The 25000-nt window shown below is 35.5% G+C and overlaps 2 protein-coding genes across 8 annotated transcripts in view; one reads left to right on the forward strand and one right to left on the reverse strand.

Moving 5' to 3' along the window:
* Positions 1 to 6466, forward strand: part of LOC122249366 (uncharacterized) — an 8600-nt gene extending 2134 nt beyond the window's left edge. The window contains exon 2 of the mRNA XM_043010159.2: positions 751 to 6466. Within this exon, the coding sequence (XP_042866093.2) occupies positions 970 to 3093 (2124 nt within the window). The 5' untranslated portion in view covers positions 751 to 969 and the 3' untranslated portion in view covers positions 3094 to 6466. The remainder of the gene's footprint in view (positions 1 to 750) is intronic.
* A 1836-nt stretch (positions 6467 to 8302) lies between these two features.
* The window catches only part of Blm (Bloom syndrome helicase), a 19064-nt gene continuing 2366 nt past the window's right edge, over positions 8303 to 25000 (reverse strand). For 2 of the 7 annotated variants that reach the window (XM_043010153.2, XM_043010154.2), the window contains exons 2-27: positions 24525 to 24698; positions 24025 to 24143; positions 23255 to 23350; positions 22653 to 22864; positions 22245 to 22493; positions 21876 to 21999; positions 21445 to 21641; positions 20513 to 21179; positions 20181 to 20284; positions 19846 to 19997; positions 18488 to 18674; positions 18047 to 18175; positions 15181 to 15273; positions 14869 to 14950; positions 14537 to 14684; positions 14300 to 14431; positions 13798 to 13984; positions 13481 to 13558; positions 13067 to 13262; positions 12382 to 12563; positions 11724 to 11880; positions 11355 to 11545; positions 10974 to 11167; positions 10638 to 10768; positions 9486 to 9648; positions 8303 to 9363 (exon numbers count right to left, since the gene is read on the reverse strand). In XM_043010153.2, the coding sequence (XP_042866087.2) occupies positions 9066 to 9363; positions 9486 to 9648; positions 10638 to 10768; positions 10974 to 11167; positions 11355 to 11545; positions 11724 to 11880; positions 12382 to 12563; positions 13067 to 13262; positions 13481 to 13558; positions 13798 to 13984; positions 14300 to 14431; positions 14537 to 14684; positions 14869 to 14950; positions 15181 to 15273; positions 18047 to 18175; positions 18488 to 18674; positions 19846 to 19997; positions 20181 to 20284; positions 20513 to 21179; positions 21445 to 21641; positions 21876 to 21999; positions 22245 to 22493; positions 22653 to 22864; positions 23255 to 23350; positions 24025 to 24143; positions 24525 to 24673 (4617 nt within the window). In that variant the 5' untranslated portion in view covers positions 24674 to 24698 and the 3' untranslated portion in view covers positions 8303 to 9065. The remainder of the gene's footprint in view (positions 9364 to 9485; positions 9649 to 10637; positions 10769 to 10973; positions 11168 to 11354; positions 11546 to 11723; positions 11881 to 12381; positions 12564 to 13066; positions 13263 to 13480; positions 13559 to 13797; positions 13985 to 14299; positions 14432 to 14536; positions 14685 to 14868; positions 14951 to 15180; positions 15274 to 18046; positions 18176 to 18487; positions 18675 to 19845; positions 19998 to 20180; positions 20285 to 20512; positions 21180 to 21444; positions 21642 to 21875; positions 22000 to 22244; positions 22494 to 22652; positions 22865 to 23254; positions 23351 to 24024; positions 24144 to 24524; positions 24699 to 25000) is intronic. The other 5 variants (XM_043010156.2, XM_043010157.2, XM_043010155.2 and 2 more) reach the window with 5 other exon arrangements.

Here is a 25000-nt window from a genome sequence, read left to right on the forward strand (position 1 = left end):
TTCCTCCTCTTTCTTCTCCTGCTCCCCCTCCTCCTCCCCTCCTCCTCCTCCTCCTCCTCCTCCTCCTCCTCCTCCTCCTCCTCCTCCTCCTCCTCCTCCTCCTCCTCCCTCCTCCTCCTCCTCCTCCTCCTCCTCCTCCTCCTCCTCCTCCTCCTCCTCTCCTCCTCCTCCTCTCCTCCTCCTCTCCTCCTCCTCCTCCTCCTCCTCCTCCTCCTCCTCCTCCTCCTCCTCCTCCTCCTCCTCCTCCTCCTCCTCCTCTTCCTCTTCCTCTTCCTCCTCCTCCTCTTCCTACTCCTCCTCCTCTCCCTACTCCTCTTCCTCTCCCCCTCTCCTCCTCTCCTTCTCCCTCTCCCAATTAACAAAATCGCAGTCCTCATGGTATGCAATGAATAACAAAGTTCTAGAAAATAAAGTGTTATTTAGGACACAACATACTAGGGAATTTTGACACATTACTCTGAAATCCCTACAGGAAATGCTGCATTTTAGCTAGGTTTGTGGATTAAAGAGAAATTTGCATTTTAATTTCCATTTTTTTCCTTTTATTTATTTTATTTATTTATTTATTTTTTTTTTTTTTTTTTATATGGGCCATCTTAAGATGATAAAAATGCCTGTAGTGGATGGGTTAAGATTTGCCAAAGAAACTATGGAAATGCATTATTTATACTTTAAAGGGCTACAAGGGATATAGAGATTAACTATTCCATGATATCTGTAGTCTTAAATATTTTTCTTTTTTTTCCACAGGGCACAATGTTTGGTTCAAAAGGAAACCCCATCATCTTCCTGCATGGTAATCACATCAATGGAAGAAGGGACAAATGAGTCTTTATGCTTGTACTTCTTTCTGAAGTTGTCAGGGATGATGGTTAGGCCTACAAAATTACGCAGTATGTTTGTTATCCCAAGCTTCTCCGGCTGGCGATTTCATGACTTCCCTTTACAAGTTTCTTCTCCTGATTCTCAATGACCCTAGAGATGCACAGAGGAAAGATGCACATGATTCCAAGGGACTGGGATCCAGGCAGGGTGCCGGAGTGTGAGATGTTGCAGGAAGACGAAGCCGAGCTCAACGTAATGGATTTTGTAGAGACAGAGTACAAATCAGAGAATAACGATGAAGCGAGAATGAGCAAGAGGAAACTCCCAAAGGAGAAGAAGAACAGAAGTAAAAAATGCTGGGGCGTAAGTGTCGAAACGGTTAATGATTCAAGAAAAGAAACTAAAGCAAAGAATAACAGGAAGAAATTCAGAGCTACTCAGAAGGCTCCTCCTTCGCTCGCAAGATCGTACTCGGATTCAGACTTAGCTGTTGTCTGTCCTTATGCAACATGCTTGAAAATTCTCTGTGACAGGATAGGCACCATTCAGGACCCAGTATCAGAACCCCTGCCTCCAAGACTCTTCAACCAGCTCAAGTACCTGGAAGTCCATTACCCTTACGCTGCTCTCTTGAAGGAATTATATCTCGATGCTCAAGCTGAGAGCAAGAACATTCCGTCCATGAGGCCAGTGCATGACTGCCAGGATCTTGAAGTAGTGGAGTTGATGAAGAGCCTTAACTATAAAACAGGAGTAAAATCAAAGAGTTTCAAACATAGTCATGCAAACACCACAGACTTTGAAACACCTTGCAGCACAATCCTTCTTGCATTGGTCTTGCAACTTAAAAATTGTAACACTAAAGGGAATTGGAATGAGATCAGCAAAAGGAGGATCTGTGAGTTAAATGGTATTGGCAAAATCTTGCATAACTCCATGATAGGGCCAAATGCTGAAGACTTGCCCTTGAGTGAATTTCACTCGTCTGCACTTTTACACAGAATATCTCTCTCTATTCAACAAAAGGCGAGTTGTGCAGCCGGAGCATCTTTGCAGAATGATAAGAATCATAATCACACTACTTCAGAACAGTCAACAACTGAGTCATCCCATAGCGAAGCAGATGATTTAGATTGGAAGCCAAATAGATCGAGAAAGAAAGCAGCCAATGGATTACCTAATACAAAAAGGCGAAAGTCAGAGAGAAGAAAAAAGAAGTCACAAAGTAATCCCAGTTCTTCAAAAAGAGAGAACATCGCAACACTAAATCAAGAGTCGGTGTGTGCAAAGGAATTAGACTGTAAAGATCAGTCAGATTCAGTAGCTCCTTCAAGGCTCCTTCAGCTGATTATCAGCAAAGACCAAGAAAAATTAAGTAGTTGTCATGGAAAACAATCTGCAAGGAACCTGAGAGTGAAGAATGAAAACAGAGCAGTAACTAAAGACCAGGGTAAAGTGAAAGAATTCAAAGGGAGAAGCAGAAAAGCTCCAGGTAATAAAAGTCAAAGGTATCAGGTCCAGAGGGAGGTGGCAGTATCAGAAGGAACCAAAACCAAGGTAAGGAACTCCATAAGGGGAAGTAGGGGATCATCAATGTCAGGAAAAGGACCCCAAGAAGGCGATGCCAATGGTAGCCAAGTTCTTTTAGATTCTAATGCCAGTGAACAACAGAGCCTCCTAAAGGAATACCTGTTAAAGCCAGCCGGTGAAGAAATTAAGACAGAGAATGACTGTGATATGCCAAAAGTAGAAACAAACTTTTTGTTCAGCCGCATGCTGCAAAATTTCAAGATATTAGCTGAAGCCAATCATTCTGAGAGCATTTCAGAAAGAGAACAAGAGACTCAGAGTGTCCCAGATATTTTGCGTGAAATGTTAGTAAGTGGAAACACAGATGGGGAATTGCAGACTGATGTTAACACTCAAAATGACTTGCAAGATGACAAAAATTTGATCAAAAGTGTACTCCTGCAATGTCCTCAAACAAACCTCTCAGATAAAAAGGATCCAAGCTGCAAAGTTGAATGTGATAATAGTGTAATCTGTAAGATAGAATGTGAGGAAGACATTTGCAAAGTGGAACACGAGGAAGATTGTTTTGAATGCCAAGTATGCCACTTACAGTTTTCATCTGCAATAGACCTCTCCACTCACCAAGTACTGTTCCACTGCAGCGAGGACCCTGAAGCTTCCAGCACCCAAATGTTGCTGTCCCACAGTGCTGATAATTTAAAGAGCAATGCATTGCAGAAGAAACTGCCTGCTTGATTGGGGTCTGTGACAGTTTACCTTGTCACTTTGTGCTTCCTAGAGTGTACCACAATTATTTATGTGATCAACCTTCTTCATATGTTCACCGTGCAATATGTACAAATATTTTTAGGGAAAGGATGAATAGATTTTAGGCTTATGAAAAATAATAGATGTATGCATTTAGATGAGATTTGATTTACACACAATATGAAAGGCAGGTGATTATCATTGTTATAATTTCAATACATGTCTAATATCATGATTATTAACATTGATATTTATTTTTTAGATGATTATTTAAAACGGTACATCTACTTGATGTTGAGACTGAGTCCGTCCAAAACGAACAGCCAGTTACACAAGCCCTTGTAAATGTTCTTTCAGAAAGTGGCTGTCATTCAGGAAGCGAGTGCAATTAATAAATAGATTTGTAAACAACCCAGTACTTAGATTAGTAGGCAACTATCTTCTTTGGTGTTGTTGTTATTGTTGTTACTTGTGCATAGACGATTTCCTCTCCATCTCAAATATTAAACATCTTATTCCAGGACCAGTCATTTGTGAAGTCACAGAAATCAACTTCTAGGAAATATAGGTGATCTATTCTTATATTCTTGGGGTGTGTACAAACCAGATATCGTACTATTAACATATTGCAGTCTAATTTAGTGTTAATGTTGCAGTTACAGTGCTTGTGTGTTTAGAATCATTGGGTTTTCTGAAGTTATTTAGCATGCAATGTGTAGTTGTTGTATATTGATAGGTGAATGCAGTAGGTATTTATTTTGTTCTGTTGTAGATTTTGTAAAATTGGTACTTACATATCAACTGGAAAAAGATTTTAAGAAATTTATTTTAAATTAAGCCAAAGAAAAATTATATTCATTGGTTTTAAACCATTTTATAATTTATGAAAAAAAAAAGATTTCAGCACAGTTATACAATACATTCACTGTCTCAAAACATATTTACTAGATGAATATTATAAAAAAATACAGAAGTCAGACTTTTGTGGCATAATAATGTGAATTGTTTTGTTCCGTGCTGAAAGAATCTCTTTGTTTCTTATGCATTGCTTTCTTTTGTGAACATGTAAAAGTTATATAATGGCAGCACCAGGAGAGCTTATTTTCCAATTATTTTTATGTCTGAAGTGCTTTTGTGTCAGTACTTGGGTTATCTTAAAGATGTTAGAACCAGTGTGTTTGAGACTTCAGCATCATATAAAAGTGACAGATAAGCTTGATTTTTAAATACTTTTTTTTTTTTTATTATAATGCATATACCTTATTTTGTAAAGTCTAAAGCTTATTCACCACTAATTTGTGCCAATTGATATATAATCTGATCTGTAAGAACTTTTAACTAGCAAATATGCTCTTTCAAACCATACAATAAGCAAAGGATGGTACCTGAATGAACATCAGGCAGTTTTTACGAAATGAGGTCAAAGGTTATAGAGTAAGACAATCCAAAGAATGTGCTGTAGCACTGTGTTTTTGTGGCTGGATGTTTCTGCTTTGGTGGTTTTTGATGACGCAACTGGTAAACGGTTTTACTTAAGACAGAATCATGCTCGATAACACTTGGGATTCAGTCCACTGTTTGACCAAACCTGATCTTAAATATTTTTTTATTATGGCTTGCTAAGATATTGCTTCTTGTTTTTTAAGAGTTCAGCTCAAAGAAATAGTTATTCATGTCCTAAGTACAAATATACCTTGAAGCCGTTTTACACCATTTTATTTTGTAGCTAGTTTTTCATATCAGACAAAAAAACATTCAGTTCTATATGTAAGCAAAATTTAGTTTTTGGAAGAACACACATTGTCTGAATATTATTTTTAGGATTAGGGAAGTGTCTTAGTAGTCATTCTATTTAAGCTCAGATAGCTCTGCATCTTATTTGTATTGAAAATGTTATTTGTGGAAGTGTAGTCCTTAGCCCCTCTGTAAGACACTACGGAAACTCATTATTTAGTTATGTGACCCATTAAGTATAATTTGTGTGAAGGCATATAAAAATGGACCGAGTGATATAAGATGCAGCATAACCCCCCCCCCCACCCTCCTGCCTTAAAAATGGTGATAAGTATGATAAATAGTGCACATTTTTGTCACCAATGTCATAAGGATAATCCGTGAAGATGCTGAGAAACCAGTGCCTTTTTATATTTTAAAAGGGCGTCCTCTCCTGGATTTACAAAGGCTGTTAATACATGATTTAGTCCTCGTGACTTTTTATAAAATGGGTAAACCAATCAATGTAAATTAATAGGATATAATGGACTGTCAAACAAATGGAACATAAATTTCCAGCATCATAGTTCAAAAATAAGTCAAATGGGCAGACTTTGGTTATTGGTATTACATATCTTTTTAATCACAAGAATCCGCTATTTTCAAAATTGCTTTGCCTGGTGAATGGAAATTCTAAATTGAGGGGCCATATTCATCCAGTAGAAATTATTTAAAAACTTTTGTTAAAAATCTCACTTGGTAGTAACCTGAGAACTTTGTAATGAAGAAATCTGGCCATCCTCATAGTGTTCTGTAAATGGCAAAAAAAAAAGTTTGAAATTATGATTATTTGTGTGATGTAAAACAAGATTTACTTTATTTGTGTCATGTAAGACAAGATATACATATAGAGAATTGAAGAGTGAAGAAAGAATTCTTTTTATTTGAAACTTTATTTAAATCTCTATTTACCTTTGTGTAGCCCTATTTCATTGAAGGCTGGAAGCATAAATTTGAGTTCATAGTTATTGGGTTAATGAGCAGGAGACAGAACAAAAAAAGAGAAGAAAATGCCAATCATAAGAAAATTATTTCCCATTTATGACTTCTTGTTTTGAAAAATAATTTGTTGAAATTGAAATGGTATTGTAACAAATTAATTATTTAGAAAATGAAACAGAGAAATTAAAAACCACATGAGGAAGAGTTCAAACCCACTAATGTATAATACTTAATGAGTCCTGCCTAAAAAACACAGATAAAAAAGTCTCTAATGAAATCTATACCTGTGAGATCATAGACTATGTAAAGGTAAAGAAAGAATGCAAGCTTACCAAAATCTAGGACAAAAAGAGATCTGTCTGAGATGAAAAAAGAAAAAAAGCAAAGATTGCAAGGTGCTACTGTACAATGCTTACCCTTTGTGCATATCTTCATAATGTGTAATTTAGCCGATGCAAAAACTTATTTCTTGATGTAAAGTGTGCAAAGTTTCCCATTTAATTTTAATGTTTATGGTTCATGTAGGTAATAATACATTTTCTGTGCAAATTATCTTGTCGAGTTCCAATATTAATGTGTGTGTGTGTGTGTGTGTGTGTGTGTGTGTGTGTGTGTGTGTGTGTGTGTGTGTGTGTGTGTGTGTGTGTGTGTGTGTGTGTGTGTGTGTGTGTGTGTTTGTGTTTGTTTGTGTATGTGTGTGTTTGTGTGTGTGTGTGTTTGTGTTTGTGTGTGACTGAGAGTGAGTGAGAGAGCGTGAGTGAGTGACTGAGAGACTTGATCTTGATTTGGTGGAATGAAAACAATCTTTTATGTGTATGTAAAAGGTATGAAGTCATACTGCTATGAAGTCTTATTACCAAGAAAAAACAAAACGAGGAATTTATTTTTACTAAATTAATTGTAAAAGTGCCTATGATCTGCAATCTTTTGGAAGCGGTGAAAGAAAAATTATGTTGGAAAGATTAACAACTGCATCTGAGGAGTTTTACGAAAGACCATTTATGAATCTGTGTGATTTTTGATAAATTTTCATGTAATTACGTTTCCCTTTCTGTAATCCAAGGGTTAAAGGATCAATTTCATAGCTATCTGGATAATTGAGAACTAATGACCATAGCTGTTGACATGACAAGTAGCTTTTAAAGTCTAACAATAGAACGGTTAAAAGCATTCTTTACTGCATTGATACATGTTAACTGATTGGTAGATTATTTCAGGTTGTCTGTAACTTTAGCAGTTGAACTCTTTAGTTTGTTATATTGAAGTAATCAGCAAGGTATTGAAAAGAAAGTGAAATTCAACACTTGAAGTCTTCACTTTTCTTTGTCTTCAAGAAGTGTATAAATCATTGTAAATCCCCTTGTTATGTACCATATATATTTCTAAATTATATAATTCATTCTTCACACATTGTTCTGTACATGAATAAATGTGTAGCCTTTAGAGATACCTGAAGCATCTAATAAAAGTCCTCACAAAGGTATATCCTGATGTCTCTTTGGTGGTTTGTGTGATTGCTTTGTTTCTGTGCAGTTACTTGTCAAATAATCTCAGAAATTATCAGAATCGGATTTACAGAAATTCAAGCGTGCTGTGATATTATAAGGAAACTGCAGCAACAGTGCCATGTGTTAGGATGAATTAACCCACTCACGACGGGGGCATTCCAGCCTTGCATGTCACAATGCCGGGGCTTTCGAACGCTTAGGCCTAAATCAATTAAATGGCTGGCACCATATTGTGCCGCCCGGCCACCGGGCTTTTGAATGAGCGGTACAGTAATGTACCACCCGTCCAGAGAGGGTTAATACATATAAAACCCTATTAGAGAAAATATATCAGCCTTGTATTAACACAGCTCAAGAAAATTTATGTTTACAGAATGTATCACCATCAAAAGTAACTGGAGTAACATTGCAAATGCAACCCTAGTGATTCATCTTAAAACCAGATGTCAGAAAGCCACTCAATGTTGAGGGTTTCCTCACCAGCAGGACAGAGTTTAGATCTAAGCCTTCCAGTGTTGGCATTCATAGGGACTTTTATATAAATAAATCAGTGAGTCTAAGCCTTCTGCTCTTTACATATCTGCTACTATTGGTAGTGCTCAAGGAGTCTTTAACTTTGCTTCTTTGTCCTACAGTTGTGTAAATCCCAGCCAGATCATTATGTGAGGAAAAAGTGTTTGAAGCATTTTGTAGAATTAAAAAAAAAAAATGATTTTTAAGTAGCTGCACAATTTTTGTTTGAGAGTAAATGATGGTAATTGTATGTTATCTTTTGTTACTATTTTCAGTATTCTATTTTGTATTTTGTAAGATTTTGGGGGGCTGCAGTTTGTATTGTTCTGATATTTCCATAACTATATATATATATGTATAAATATATATAATTATATATAAATAAATAAATAACATCTCATTTATTTATTTATGTACACATTGTAGGTTTATTTGTCCATGTTAGATAAAGACACAATAGCAAAGATTCACATATTTAATGTTGTTGAAAATGTTTATGAAATGTAAAATAAATATATATATATATCTATATATATTCCTGTTAAGATGGTTTTCATATACCTTATGCAGTATGAACTGGTCCCATTTGTATCCTGAAAAATGAATTATACATTGCTAATTCATACAACAGAGATAGGGCAGGAACTACATAAATATTTTTTCTTCAAGGATATGTAACAAATATGTCATGTATCACAAAAGAGAAATTTAATAGTTGACATCTGGAATAAAATTGTCCTTGAGGTAGCTGACATACTAAAGAAAGGTTTAATGAAGTGTTAATTAAAACAATGAATGAACAGATGCAAGTAATCTCCTATATAATTATTTTTCAGGTAAACAGGACTACCCAAGACTAAAGTAATTTTCTCCTTGGAAGACAGAAATATGTTTTCCGCTGAAACAGTATCACTATATTTTTATACAATGTTTAAAAATAGAAATATATAATATCCATATTATCTTATAGTGTCATAAGTAAAGTAATTTACTTACGGCACAAATTTGGTAATGATGATCAAGTATTCTAAAAGTACATAAAATTTGGATGAGGAAGAAATTTTCTATTACATTAAGAACTACAATTCTGCAGAAACAAAAATGAGGCACTTCCACTGAAGAACAAAATGAATACTGCAAAATGTATGACAGATGACCTAGGTGATATCTTACACATGTTCTACATTTAACTCATGTTGAATAGAGATTCCCATTTTCCCATGCTCAAAGCTGCACAACTCTGGGCTGTGGCATGAAGGACCGTGGTGTTGGAATGTTCAATAGGCCGAGCTTTCCACCCGATTGGCTTCCTCTCGCAGCCCCTCTCCCGGCTCCTCTTGAGCCTGTTCCTCTGGTCCCTCTGGTCTGTCCCCGACCTGCTGAGGAACCAGCACGAGAGCTTGCGCCTCTTGAGCGAGAAGTCTTGGTAGGACTATAGCCAGCCGAGGTGGTGTCTCCTGAGCTGTTCCTGCTGTACTTTCCGCGTTTTGCTCCCCCAGTGTATTTCCTTTTTCGTTTTACACTGCAAGGCCATTTTTCAATTAAATACATAAATATTATTTATTCAGATTTCTCTTTGAAAATATCAGATGAAATTCAAACTCTCAGTTTTGCTCGTGAACACAACCGCGCAACTAAACTTACCCTCTGCCAAATTTACGAGTCAGGCTTCCTCTTCCAAAGTAAGGAGAGGAACTTGATGAAGGAACAGGAGCAGAAACAGAGCTAAGCCATCCAGTTGTGTCTCCATCCCCGTCATTAAAACCAGATTCATCAAATTCTGCATCAGCTCTATCGCTTAGAATAACTGTTAAAAAAAAAATAGTGATAGCAAAAATATGAAAATCTTTACAATGAGAACAATAATAACATAGTGAAAATAACATAATAATGGTAATATGGATAATAAATGTCAAAATAATAATAGTAATATTTTTAAGAATATATAAAAATTATAATAATAATCATGGCAATAATAATAATAATAATAATAATAATAACTGGCAAAACACACTTCCGTGTTGATAAAATGGCAGATAAACCCACTACACACACAGCGTATTTATTAGAAGATGGGACCAGTTTCGAAATCCACCTGGATTTCATCTTCAGGTCTGAGAAGAAAGGTGAGAGGCAAGTATATAAGGGGAAAAACGATTAAGCAACATGGTACAAGCAGAGCAGGTGAGGACATGTAAGTGGTAACGAAGACAGGAGCGAGCAAGTGACTGACATCGAGGCAGACCAGGTCAAGTCACCAGGTCGGGCGGTATATGAGACGGGTAGCCAGTGTAAGGCAATAGTCTAAGAGTATGGGATGTCTAAGAATATGGGCATTCCATATTCTTAGACTGTTGCCTTATCTTCTAATAGATATGTTTTGTGTATAGTGGGTTTATCTGCCAATAATAATAATAATAATAATAATAATAATAATAATAATAATAATAATAATAACAATAATAATAACAATAACAACAACAATAACAATAATAAAATAATAATTTAAAAAAATAATAACAATAAAAAATAAAAATAATAATAATAATATCAGCTACTGCTCATAATCATAACTAACAAAACAATTATGATAATCATAATAACTGAATATAAAATCAAAAGTAAAGACGTGACATAAAATCATGGTATGTTTAATAAGCTAGTTGATCAAAACAAAACAATAAATTGAACATGACAGCCAAATTTACATTCATTAAAGGAAAATATGACAATCCAAAGACTGATATTCAAGGAACAAAAATTTCATCATCATCATTACCTACGAATTAAACTCACCTAATTTCTGAGCAGCAAAACGCTGTGTGACATCAAGCAAAGAGTGACCATACTTGTCGAAGTTTGCCTTAGTTACGTGAGGTATTCTAAGCATCTCTTCCTCACTCTCGGGAAGGGATTTTGACATCAATCTGACAAAAATGGAGAGAAACAATATATTTTCAAGATATGCAAATTTTAGTAAGAGCAGAGGATGTGATATCTGGAATATTTCCCAGCCATTCCAGTCAAAACAACCCAATTTTTTTACACTATTTGTAAGTAATAAATTATCAGCACTAAGCCAGTAGATACAGTGTATATTACATCCATATATATATATCAGTATCACTGTACCTCAAGGCCACCATGTTGATAATATTAGTGTAGCTGACACCCTTGGCTGCAGCAAGTTCCTTAACAGTCTGGAGCAGAGCTTGGTAACACTCGTTCTGCAATTGCTTAAGTTCTTCATCTTCATTCTCTGCAAGCTCTGCATCATTGGCATCATTCTGGTTGTCCTTCGCTGCTCCCTTCATCTCAAACTCAAACTGTTTGGGTGTGCATATGAGTATCATTAAAATCAAAAGTTCAAATGCATCCCTTGAAAACTATCCATGTATTCCCCTTGATATCACACAGGCATGAAAAAAATTGCAGCCTAAAATTTCAAAAGCATAAATGATTAAGTAAAAGAAAGAATTTTAAATTTTGACATTTCTATCTATCCATACTTACCTTGGCATTGGCATTGCTCAAGAACTCCTGGCACTTTGAACCAGGACGAAGGTATGCAAAGGCCATTTCGTCTCTTGTTATGACCATGTCCTCTTGCAAGTAGCTCTCTAGGACTAGTCTTCTGAAGAGGCGCTCGACCTCACCACGGGACCATGACTTGCCTATTCCATGCAAAGGATGTCTGTTGTGGCCTGAGAAAATATACGTTATGGAATAATTCATGTCTTTCATACACTTCAGAAAATCACTGATTTTTTATTTACCATGTCCAAACTAAGATAATTAAATATATTGCTTGAACTTGCTCTGTTTGGCTGAGAGAATATGTGCATGAGCATCATACAAAGATATGTAGTAGTGTTCACTTACCATTATCAACAACTTTCTTGGCCTCAGAACCTTTAAAAATGTCAACAAAATGGTTGAGAGTGAAGTTGTTGGACCACCTGCCACCAGTGCACAGCTGCTTCACTGCCTGGAGGATGGCTCTGGCCTCTCGGGTGACATCAACTTTGTGATAAGATTCCTGTTTCATGCGTCAAAAATGGAAATAAGAAATATAGTGATGGAACAGGAAAGAAAATGACTGATAATCTTTTTTTCAAAATTCAATTTCATTTTCTTTCTTGTATATTACAAAATTTACACATAAGAGGCATAAGCAATATAAATGTGAAATTCCACCAAACAAAATGGCCGAAAAAGTGAGATGACAAGAACTCCAACCAAAACCTAAGACAAATATATGGAAACATTCTCCCTTCAAACCAAGAGACAGATAATCTTAAAAAAAAAAGATCTAGAATAAGTTCTTACCTTACTCCTCAGATTCTAGCAGCAATAAGGGAAATGAATCTAAAGCCATGAAAAGTGTTAAAGTAAAGAATCCCATACTCTAACATAGCCTGATGTGTCCCATTATAATTGCACATACTATACTATACAATACACAATGTGCTAATATAGCATAATACAAAATGCCTTGATAAAAGGTAACTGATTTAATAATTGCAACTTCATTACTTACATGATGTTTGCAATTATCACAAGCTGTGACCCTGTCCATCTTGCATTTCTCCCTGCTGAAAATTTCTCCAAAGTAGTTGAGTAGCTGTGTTCGTCTACAGTCCATCTTGTTCTCACAGTACGCCACCATCCGCCATAAGTTGTCGTAGTGAGTCTTTTTGGCTTCCCAGTTCTCTCTGTCCACTGTTATGAACAGAAATTTTCCAGGACTGTCAATAATGCTGACAAATTTTCAATTAGATTACTTAATCCTCATATATATATATATATGTGTGTGTGTGTGTGTGTGTGTGTGTGTGTGTGTGTGTGTGTGTGTGTGTGTGTGTGTGTGTGTGTATGTGTGTGTGTGTGTGTGTGTGTGTGTGTGTGTGTGTGTGTGTGTGTGTGTGTGTGTGTGTGTGTGTGTGTGTGTGTGTGTGTGTGTGTGTGTGAGTGAGTGAGTGAGTGAGTGAGTGCGTGCGTGCGTGCGTGCGTGCGTGCGTGCGTGCGTGCGTGTGGGTGCGTGCGTGTCTGTGTGTGCATGTCTGTGTGTGTGTGTCTGTGTGCATGTGCATGTGCCTGTCTGTGCTTGTGTGTGTGCCTGTCTGTGTGTGTGCGTGTGTCTGTATGTGCATGCGTGTGTGCATGCATGTGCGTGTGTCTGTATGTGTGTACCAATATTAGAAAAAGAAAAAATCACAACTTACTGTCAATCATCTTTCTGAGGCGGTGCATGTCTGCATAACAATAGAACAGAATACAATCTGCTATCTCTCCATCCCTGCCTGCTCTACCTGATTCCTGGTAATACCCTTCTATGCTCTTGGGCAGCGAATAGTGAATCACAAAGCGTACATCCGGTTTGTCTATGCCCATACCAAAGGCTATTGTTGCACAGACAACCTGAAGAAAAAAAAAGAAGAAAAAAAAATTACAAGTAGAACGGGCAGTCCCCAGGATGGCCCTGGCATGAGCCACTAATAGGGCTCATACTGTAATTACCACCAAGTAAGTAAGTAACCAAGTAACCACTTCATGAAAATGTAGAAGAAAAAAGACTGTCAAACATATCTCATTTTTGCTTCTCACTGTAACAACAAGAAAAATTATTACAGACTTACTTTGAACTTGTCGTTGATCCACTGGGTCTGAACGTTGACCCTTTGATTATCTGTTAAGCCAGCATGGTAGCTGACCGCCTAAAAATAATTGTGTATTTAATATCAAAACAAAAATCGTGAAAATGGTTTTGAAATTCTATTACATATAATAATACAAATACCCAGGAAACTACTTTCAAATCCCCCAAATAACAAACGTCACTATATTCTCAAATTAATCACCTCTAAAATAACACAAACTTTTAAACATAAAATATTTTTTCTTATACATGAAAAAATAACAAGTACTACCTTAAAGGGAGAACCACAACACTCACCTTAATCCCAGCTCTGGCCAAGTCATCAGCAGTTGAATCACATTCCTTTCTGGAGAGACAGTAAACGATGCCCGACTGACCTGGGTATTTGGCCTTGATAATAGCAGCAACTTCTGTGGTGATTTTCTTTCCTTTTTTTGGTATTACTTCATACTTCAGGTTAGATCTGTTAAAACTACTTAAGAACCTGTAAAAGAATCATTTGTATAAATCATAATTTCTCTATATTGCTAAACCTTATGACCTATTTGGTATTTGGGAAATGCAGTAATAGCAGTTAAATAGTCCATGCTGTTCAATGGCATTTTGATAGTTAATAAACTTTGAAAAATGAAATAGATCTCTTCTCAAGTGAAAAGCCTTCTAAAATATTAATTAATATTTCATTATAGGTCATAGCTTTATGCCAATATCATTGATACACTTTTCTTCACATAATTGAAACTGCTGCATTCTTAAGCAAATAAAGGTAAACAAAAAAACAATAAACACTATACAGTACCATTTAGGGTTAGTAAGACCAAGTTGGTGCAGAATATCTACTCTGACGCGAGGTGTTGCTGTGGCGGTTAATGCAATAACAGGAACATTGGGATATCTCTGTCGCAGTACACTCAGCTTTTTGTAGTCAGGTCTGTGAAGAGAGAGTAATATGAATTTTCAAATGAGACACACACATTAAATTTTATATGTATTAAAACCATACCCACTTTTTTTTTCTTCTTAAAATATGACATACCTGAAGTCATGTCCCCACTGGGAGACACAATGGGCTTCATCAATGACAAACCTTCCCAACTTCTGTCTCTGGTAGAGATTTTCTAGAACACTACAGAACTTCTGGCTGGCACTAATCTTTTCTGGTGTGACATACAGTAACTTCAAACCTGGAAGGATTAATCCACAGCATTAAACACAACAAATATCTATTTCTTAATATCAATAGTTCATTGTATGCCAGTCTATTACTCAAGCATAGTTACCACTGATAACTAGATGACTTTTTAACAACAAATACAGACTATAACTTTAAGAAGATGTTAAGGTTTTGCAAAAGCACCTATACTATACCTGGTTCACGTTTCATCAGCTCTGAATAAACAAGAGTTTCATCTCTCTGTGTCACATCCCCGGATAAACGAGCTGCTGGAATCTGGTTTAAACAAAGATAAGGAAATATATGTAATATTTCTGTAAAATGCTGAATACTAGAATTAGAATGTACACTCATACTGTATCATATTTATGGAATTACTACTTTGGTATCCAATTTTACACATTATATAAATCTTCCAAAACATTTATGATGTGACATCAACACACATTGTTTTTAATATACAAATAAGATTATGTACATCCATAACAAAGATATATAATACTTACATCCAATGAAGCCAATTTCTGCACTTGGTCCTGGATAAGTGATTTGAGGGGTGAGACAACAATGCTCACACCTTCCGCAACACATGCTGGTAGCTTCAAAAAGTAAAGGCAAAGCATTGGGTTAGAAAGACATAATTACTCTTAACATCCCATATAATATCCATTAGCCAAAATTATTATAGGTAAATGACCACCATCACATGAGTCAGATATTCTTTTCAACCACAGAAGATGTTTTTTTTTAACAAAAACAACAAAACAGAATTAGTGCAAGTATATACACAGCTCCTCCAAAATTATTTGGCCTTTCCTTTTGAAATATATATCGTAAAGCTAGTTGTCGCATTAATTAATCTGTCCACCAGTGACTTCAGCCTAGTGAACTAGCATTCATAAAATAGTGTCCAAGAGAAGTAACAAACTTAAATACTATTCAAAACCTACAGACACCTAAAAAGCAAATCCAAAGAAAGGGAATCTCTGGAAGCTGGACTTAGCAATCAAGGAGTTAAACCTATAATTTGTAAAGGAAGATATAGGTACAATAATTTCTTTCATGTATTAAAATAAATGCTAATGTTGAATGGGGAAGCTGACAGACTAGTGAATTATTGGTAATAACTAAGTATATACATAAAAGTATTGATTTTTTATATTGTTAAACTTTCCACAACAGGCATTTTTCGTGGGGTTGCATTACTTTCACACCGTTTTTTTTCTTTCTCAAAGACAAGCTTATTACTCCTTCAGTTGTGTAACTTATGCATCATACCAAATGTTAATTAGTATGCCTTTCCTAATATATGATACATAAACTCATATATCATACCTTGAGTCTAATAAATAATAGAAGAAACATCTTAACCTATCACAAAATACAGGTTTAGGCTGACTTTGGTACCCTGCAGTTCTGAAGCTAACGTAGTAACAGCCATAATACTTCATAAGCAGATGCCAGTGTTGTGTCATGTATGCAATGATGTCCGTCTTTTAGGCCTAATTAGCGCCATTGTGCATGTCATGACACCCGTACTCAAGAGCCTAGCCGATGATGAACATCTTGCGATACAGGTAACATCTTAACATGTTCAGCCTGGGCTGGGCATCTTAAGATATTATTAATACACAAGATATTAGCAGTGATACCAATTAAAATTTGGAATGATATGATAATTACACGACTAAGGGAAAAAGTAGCTTGTATTATTACCAAAAAAATGCTATGCAAAAGTGATCCAACCCTGTGAAAAATGCCCACCTGATATTATTAACCCATTTGCGCGCGGTCGCTCTGACGCTCGCAGAGCGTTTTTCACCCACCCTATCCTTATGGTTTGCGTGATTGCGTCTAAAGTGTAATCATGTGTAGAAAGTAGTGCTATGTTCAGAGGATGTATATCAGTCGAAAAAGATGTTATAGCACTGTTTTTTTAGTGTTATTCTATTGAACTTTTTCCATATTCTTTACTCCTATGTTGTAATACCAATGGGAAGTGGAAGCATTCTTCTAGTGAGGTAACAAACATAGTTTTTTTTTCAATTTTTTTTTTCTTCCTAAACGAAAAGAAAGAGAATATGAACAACCATACATGTGCATACAAGTGAATGCAAGTAACAGCAATGTTTTTTCAAGTGTCATTTTCTTTTAGTGGGGCAACAAAAAGATGTTATATAATTTTTTTTTTTTTTTTTTTTTTTATTCCTCGGCCAATTACAATTGATTTTACGATAGCCTTTCGACTCAGATCATCATATTCAACAAATCAGAAACAGAAATCACCATGCCGTAATCAAGATTACGTATGTACCTGAGACGTCATTCATATTACGTTATATCCCATTTTCTACTATTTAGAAGGATAAACTAAAGTAGCTAAGACAAATCAAGTATGAAAATCGAATTGTACTAAGAATAATCTATCATTCTAATGCGGACGTTTCAGCACGTCGCTACTGGCCTCCCGGCGCGCGGGCCGAAAATGTAGCAAATGCCAGGACGTCACCCGGGTCCGGGGCTTTTTTCGACCACGTGTCAGCACGTCAACCGGCGCGAATGGGTTAAATACAAACTATTTTACATTTTAACATCCCATACTCATGTAGGCAGTAAGTAATGAAATAAATATTGAAAGGCTATGTTTTATATTTTTTATATGTTTTATATGTTTTATATGATGCTTGAAAGGACTATGTTTTACATGATGTTTGAAAGTAGAATTGTAGATAACTGCTTGGGAAATCCATTACATTAGTAATGCATATCTTTCTTTTCTTTATAATAATAAAAATCTTTATATCATGTATAGTCAAAACAAAGTCACACAGTGCATTCGTCCAAAAAATAAATGTAACTCATAAAACAATATAAAATGCTTCCCACAACATGTAACGTTAGTGGGCTTTTCATACTGAGTTACATGAGTTACAGTTTATGCTTAGATTAAAGTGTAACAAACTATTGTCTTTAATAGTGCAAAACTATTACAAAGAGATATCAATAAAAAATAACCAACACATTTACACTACTGCTTACTATCTAACTATATTTGGTAAACAGCACTGTTTTAGTTTATTAAACCACCCTTTAACTATTACAGCTATATTTTATGGTATGCTTGCCACAGAAGATCCTGCCAATCTGAAGCTTTCCTGCCAGTTAATGTACCAGTCCCACACTGATTTTTTGTAACCATGAACAAATTAAGCAATAAATGTTTTCAGAACCATCTAGCCTTCTGACTATTATAGTTTTATTATTTTAAAATTTAAGTTCTAAAATTACATGAAAGAACCCTGGCATTTAGTTATCTTCTTGACAGAATCATCAATCTGTTTATAATTTAATGAAATTCAAACTGAAGCTTACCTGATAGCATAAACTTTTCCCGCCACCTGTCGGCATGAGGACAAAACAGTCTTTCCCAAGAAGGGCTGCATTAATAACTTCCTTCTGGTTTTCTCGAAACTTCTTGAGACCAAAACGTTGGTGAAATATCTGTAATGGAGAAATATAACCAAAATTAAATAAGTTCAAATACAAGCAACAGACTTGATCAATTAACGTTGTTCTTAGGTCACTGTTCATAAATCACAAGGGATAATAAAAACTTCCATCACAAAAATATGTAGATACAGATAATCATAAAGACAATTATTCCAGCAAATCATAGTTGCTCTAACTGATACAAAGAATATGTGATAAAAATCCATACTTCTAATACTTCAAAAACATAAAACCAGTAATGAAGATGTAATCAAAATAATCAACAGTAGAATGATTCAAATTATAGAACATTTGATCAATTACTTTTAACATCTCTCTGGTGTGTGGGTAATTCATGCCACTGAACTCTCCAGTAAGACCATCATTCTTAATGTTGCCATGAAATCGGGCCTGTGTTTCCATTCCTTTCTTCTTCGGCGAAGGAGTAGCATTCTTCTTTGGTGTTTTGTATATGACTTTGGTGTAATCAATGTTGCCATTATCCAAATACCTGTGTACAAAATAAAGTGAGATACAGGGCCTGTAGAAATACCATCACAGCCATTACAGTCTGACATCACTAAGTGATAATATATTAAATATGTGTCTTTGAGGATTATCAAAGTTAAAGCCATCTACATAAAGGCATAAAGTTAATTTCCTCTTATAGCTGAGTTACTTTGATAAAGTATCAGTGCTTGGCTGTTTTTCTGTCTGTTTTTTTAGTATGAATGGGATAAAGTGAGGGTAAATTAGTATATTTGGTATTGCTTGACAATTCTCTACCAGCCTCAGGGCCACAGAAAGTGATCCCTTCATCCATTAGGTCTTCTTCTGCTGTGTGTCTGGGTAGCTTCTCCTCCTTTTAAAGCCACCCCTCCAAGTCATCAGAGGCCATTACACCCACTGTCCCATCCCCTGCCCACTTCCCCTTGTACCCCCTCCTTTCCCTCCATATAGACACCTCCAGGTATGGCTGAGCTACTTATGACATTATTTTATTCATTAAAATGTATTTCACATATACAAACTATTTGGCATACCAGCACATAACATGCATTTTCTGTTGTGTAGAATCAAATAATAAAGACCAAATTTACCCCAAGGAAAAGTTGAAAATTCTAGATGATTTATGGCTTGTAGTAAAGGATACACTGAGAAACTGTGGTCTTTTGAGGTTAAGGCTGAGTGATCAAGCATGAAAATGTATCAAAGGGCATTTAAATGTTGGAAGAGAAAATGGAGGTGATGGCAGCATCTTCACATCAATAATTATTTTCACCTGTAATTAGAACTAATGTAAAGGAAAATACAACTTCAAAATCTCCAAGCCCAATCTAGAAGCTGGATCTTCAAAGAAATACAATGGCAAGTCTGATAACTTTCAAGGTCAGTAAAACTTCCTTTTGCCACTAATCCCAATTTTACAAAGGCTCTTCACAATAAATCAGATTTCCCACACAATTATCTGAATACAAAAACAATACATTAGCAGACCCAGAATTCTCATTGTAATTTTTCAGTACCTTGTATCTCCTGAAGCATGATGTAAGATATGATGAGCTCAGCCTTTTTAGACTATCAATAGATATACTATTACAGACCACATATCAATTACAACTACAAACTGTATATAATTTCAGTGAAATGAATGAAGCAGACAACTAGATAAACTCTCTCACCTCACTCCTGACCCCAGTGTCATTGACTCGTCAAGGTCATCATCATCAAAGTCATCGTCAAACATTTGGGAATTATTTTTCACGTCTCCAGGCTTGATGGGAGCTGGCTTGCTACTTGTTTTCTGAGAAAAGTTTCCAACGCTGGCTGGCTTCTGTGGTCAAGAACATAGTTTTTTAGGAAGATTGAAATGGAGTAAAAGGGTCATGTGATGACATGAGCTGAAGATAAGGTTAACCTTTACATATTGATATATACATACTAAACTGGTTGTTTAAATCTTTTACTTCTTTCAATAGTATCTTGGTATGGATAATCAAATGTCTTGGGTACTTACCTTATTATTGTACTGTGTCTGAGGTTCATCAAGGAAATCACAATCCATGTTAAAATCAGGGAATTCTGATGGATCTGGCTCCTCAATATGCTGACTAGGAGTAACTGATCAAAATTAATCTGGATTAGGAATACTAAATTTCCTATGAAGTGGTCCCAACTTTACAAGAGAAATTATTATACACAATTTCATACAACTGTTAAGCTGATCATTAACCGATCATAAACTAATAACTTCTGCATTTGACTTCTAGCCGAAATATTAGAAAATGGTTTCATATTCCTTAAGATTAAATTTTACATCCATGAAAGCAGAAAAGCTAAGAAAATTACCTTTACTGGGCATATTCAACTTCAGGGGCTCTGGGAGAGATGGGGTGCTTGTACTCAAGGTTTTCTTTCCTCCAAAGGAAAATTTGGGAGTAGCAGTCTTGGGTGCTACAACTTTATTTTGGGTGCCATTAACTGTCTCTTGGGTGAAGGAGACATCAAAGAAGCTATCTCCACAGTTGTAATCACCCACACTGGAGCGCCCTGCACTGGGGTTGCTTGTAAGAATCCCCAGTTTGGGACGGAACGCGGGACTGGCAATGCTAGTGTCAGGCTGGCTTGCCACTGGAGGATCGCTAACCAGGTTTATTTTTCTCTTGGCAGCATTAACACTGTAGCTACTACCAGACTGATCTTCCATTGAGCTCACACTAAGGCTATGAACTGTCCTCCTATAATGCTTGTCATTGGGACTGAGACTCATTCCATGAGGATCATCACACTCATCATAATCATCCATCCTTGTGGACATTAATTCTTTTCCTCGGTCAAAAAGTTTGGCAATTTTGGAGAATGCATTAACAATTTTCATGTGTTTGATGTAATCATAATCAGGCACTTGTTTGAGCGTCTCAACAGGAATGCTAATAAACATCTCTGACATCATGTTAAATAATGATGATCTAAGGTTTGTTAAAATGCCAAAATCCTCCTCCTCCATCTCACTCACCTGAAATGTCATGGAATCAAGAGTTACACCAATTACAGAAAAAAAATGGAATATGAAAAATAAATTATCAATTTTTTTTTTTTCTAAGTGTATAATATATCAAAGGGGCACATTTCCCCAAAGAGACACAACAGATTAAAATCAAATATCTTAAAACTGAATTTCAACAGATGACTATTTCGCATCATTAAACTATTTCCTTGCACATGAAATGCACCATTAATTAAATACAATCCCACAAGAATAAAAACGCACAAAAACTCACTCGTAAAACAGGGTGTTTGAGTATCTGGTCAATCGACATGCCACCTGAGCTGGAAGTCTTTGCTAGAGGCTTGGCTGTCTGGGGCTGGATAACACTAGGCTTCAAAGGAACCTGAGGGCTTTCTGAAGGTTTTGGTCTTTTAGTAGTTAAAACAGGGCTTCTGGGAGGTTGCACAACTTCTTCTTTCATCTCTTTTTCTAAAAATTAAAAGAGTAAAAAAAAAGGGGACATAAAAATTGCATTCAGAGTTACATTTATTTTTTTTGTATTCATAATTGGACATTTCTTTGTATTCCATGCAAGACAATGATAAATGTGTGATAAGTTTTCTTTCTGCAGAAGTTAAGTTCAAAGTAAAGTAATCTCAGAGGCATAAACAAGTCTTAAAAACAAACTCTGATATAATCTTACAAGTATCAACTATTACTTACCAGCCTTGTTATCAACAACGGGTACATCATCTGATATTGCAGATGAAAGTATTTCATTCTCTTCCTGAGTGCTTAGTGTTACCGTTGGAGAGGAGACTGGAGCATCTGCAAACTTATCTTCTGCCTGCAATTTATAGACTTTAACAATCCTTTTTCTCCTTTTGTTTCTGCAAATTATCTCATTCTAACAGTAGTGAGCCACCTTTTTTCTCTACAGATCTGAACAATATATGAACCATGTCAGTAATAAGATAACCATAAAAGGTAGGTCACCTCTAAAATGATTAAAAAAAGAGAGAGAGAGAGAAAAATAAAACATTTTTGATTTCAGTCTCTATGAATAACAGTACCCATGGAAATGCTTATCACCTGGCTTACGCTACTTTCAAAAAAGTCCACATCATCCATCTCATTCGTTGTTTCAAGAGGAGGCTTGGATAACGATGAGATGCTTAAAAGTGACTTTCTGTTTCTTCTTGCTGGTGCTGCCTTGAAGATGCCCTTATTCTCTTTCTCAGAGTCATCTTCATTCCCTTCTATTTTGCTTTCTTCTTCGTCATCATAGTCAAAAAAGTCCACATCATCATCGCTCCCACTGGTTCTCTTCTGGCTTTCCTTCTGAGAAAATTAGTAATCGAAACATCATAATAAACTAACAATCAAAACTGCAGAGACAGGTAAAGGAAAAAGACACATAAAATCTTCCTATAAGGCAAACTTACTAAACAAAAGACAAGATTCACAACCAAACACCACTCTGACTCCATGCTCATTTACCTCGGGCCCATTCTTGACTGGCGAAAAGTCTTCGATGCTGTGCTCTAAATCCTCTTCCTCGTCAGAACTGATAATGACTTTGTTGTTCCTCCTTGTTTTCCTCTTTATTGGTACTTCCTCTTTATCCACCTCCTCCATTTCTTCCTTCTTCTTTTCTTCCTTTGAACTGTCATCCTTTGTTGCAGGACTGGATTTACTTAGAGATAATTTACCTAAAAGAATAATGGTGATATAATTAGAAACTAGTAATAGGAGGCAATGTGATATGGAATTAAGTAAATAAAGTGACAATGACTGATTAAAGGTAAATGATATTTACAAAGAATTTGGTGAAATATCCCAGATTGGAGGAGAAAGGGAGAATGAGAAATACACAGACAGAAAACAAGTGAAAATAAGAGAAAAGGTCAAGGAGAAAGAGAGAATGTGAAGATAAAAGACAAATAGGATGACCAAGGAAGACAAATTAACAAATAAAATAATATGAAGAAACAGAAAATAAAATGACAATGAGAATGAGAGAAAAAAACAAAACAAAGAGGGATATAAGTGTATACTTGCTTTATATACCAATGTAAAATCCAAGATAATAACACACTTGCCTTTATCTAAGCTCTGTGTAGGTGGGATTTCTTCCTCTGTCATCTCCTCTTTCTCTTCATTTGTTACAGGGCTCGTTTTTTCAGCTGGGGATTTACCTAAATTACATGAAATGAAACAAAATAAAGTTGGTGCTGTTTTTGCATCATATTTTCAGACAGAGAATTATATTTGTATCGGATCATGGTACTTCATATATACCTGCCTCTAATACTCCATTCTTTGTTTCTGATGTTTTATAGCAATACTGATAAATATTAAGTTTTTAGCAACTGAATTACATATTTATTTAATTATATACAATTTGATAAACCTTAACTGCACCATTAACATTACAGTATTCATGTCTGGAATACTGGACATTAAAATGAAAACTTATTAACTCATTTTTCACACAAAAATGACAATGGCAATAAAACAGAATCCTCATCATACTTCAGACTTCAATACTACATTACAGCAACTTCAATGTAAACACTCCTAATACATAAACATGAGGGCATTTAACATCTCAATTTAAATTCATAAATCAGAACATTTTCGACCATACCACAGTTCACAGGTTAGATTCTTAAACGGTGTCCTCTCCTTCATACCTCAAATACAACTGTGGCAAGGAGCAATTCATCTCAAATTTTTTTTATAGAGAACACTACAAAGATTAAAAAATAATAATAACTAAAAAACATTTCCCTTCTTCCATCTAAAAAAAAAAAGTACTTTTCTTACATATATAAAATAGACTTTACATGGGGAGAAAATGAAAAATTACCTTTCTTACATGTCGGTTCAATATCAAAGTCACAGAAGTCGTCAAAATCTTCATCATCCATCAGCATAAAATTGGACACTGTTGCCGGTTCTGGTTTCTTTGTGATGACTTGAGGAGATCTGGTTGAAAAAAAGGCTTTACAGTATTTTTTCACTGTTGTGTAGGGAAATCATATGAACTAGTACTACACTTTTTCAATGGTAAAAATAAAAGCTATGATCTTTTTTTCTCAAAGTGTTAATATAAATGGTGCTCTTTGCAAATGAATTACTAATAAAGCTAAGAAATAAACATACTATTAAGATAAAAATAATCTAAAAGAAACAAAAACAAAACAAAAATAAGTGAACAAATGAAGATAACAATACACAAACAACAAAAAACATCAATGCCAGAGAGGTTTCACGTCACGGATCCTTTCACTCCATCAGAGTCCCTTTTCAATAGCAAAGAACCCATCATCTCCACCTCCTCAGCACAGAACACATCTCACAACTAACACTGTGGCAACCGGTTTTGTTATCTTCTTCTCCGCCTGAGACAGAGTGCTTTCTTTTGAGGCTCTTGTCTCCGGATTACTGAAAAAGTCAACCATCCTCCTCTGCTTAGGGGACCGACCCAAGACACGGCGTTTGACTACTTTAGACATCTCTTTTTTTTTCTATCTGGAATAACTGAAAGGAAGTGGTAAAAATGAAACAAAAGAACATATATATATAAAAAATCCTTGCTATACTACATAAAACAAGAGAAATGGATTTATCAAATAACAATAATAATAAAATGCAAAAATCTGAACATAAAATCTAGGTGTATAAAACATAAAACTAATTACAAAGTGCATTAACTTCATACTTTGCAAATAATAATTTCCTTTGGGAAATAATTACGATGTTCACTGTGAAGTGCATAAAATAATGAAAAAAATGGCTGACTAAGAATGTCATAAACAAATAAGACTCACATATTTCATTTC

Source organism: Penaeus japonicus, unplaced genomic scaffold (genome assembly GCF_977035675.1).
Source record: "Penaeus japonicus unplaced genomic scaffold, GWHDUDI00000001_assembly GWHDUDI00000024, whole genome shotgun sequence".
Taxonomy (NCBI): Eukaryota; Metazoa; Arthropoda; class Malacostraca; order Decapoda; family Penaeidae; genus Penaeus; species Penaeus japonicus.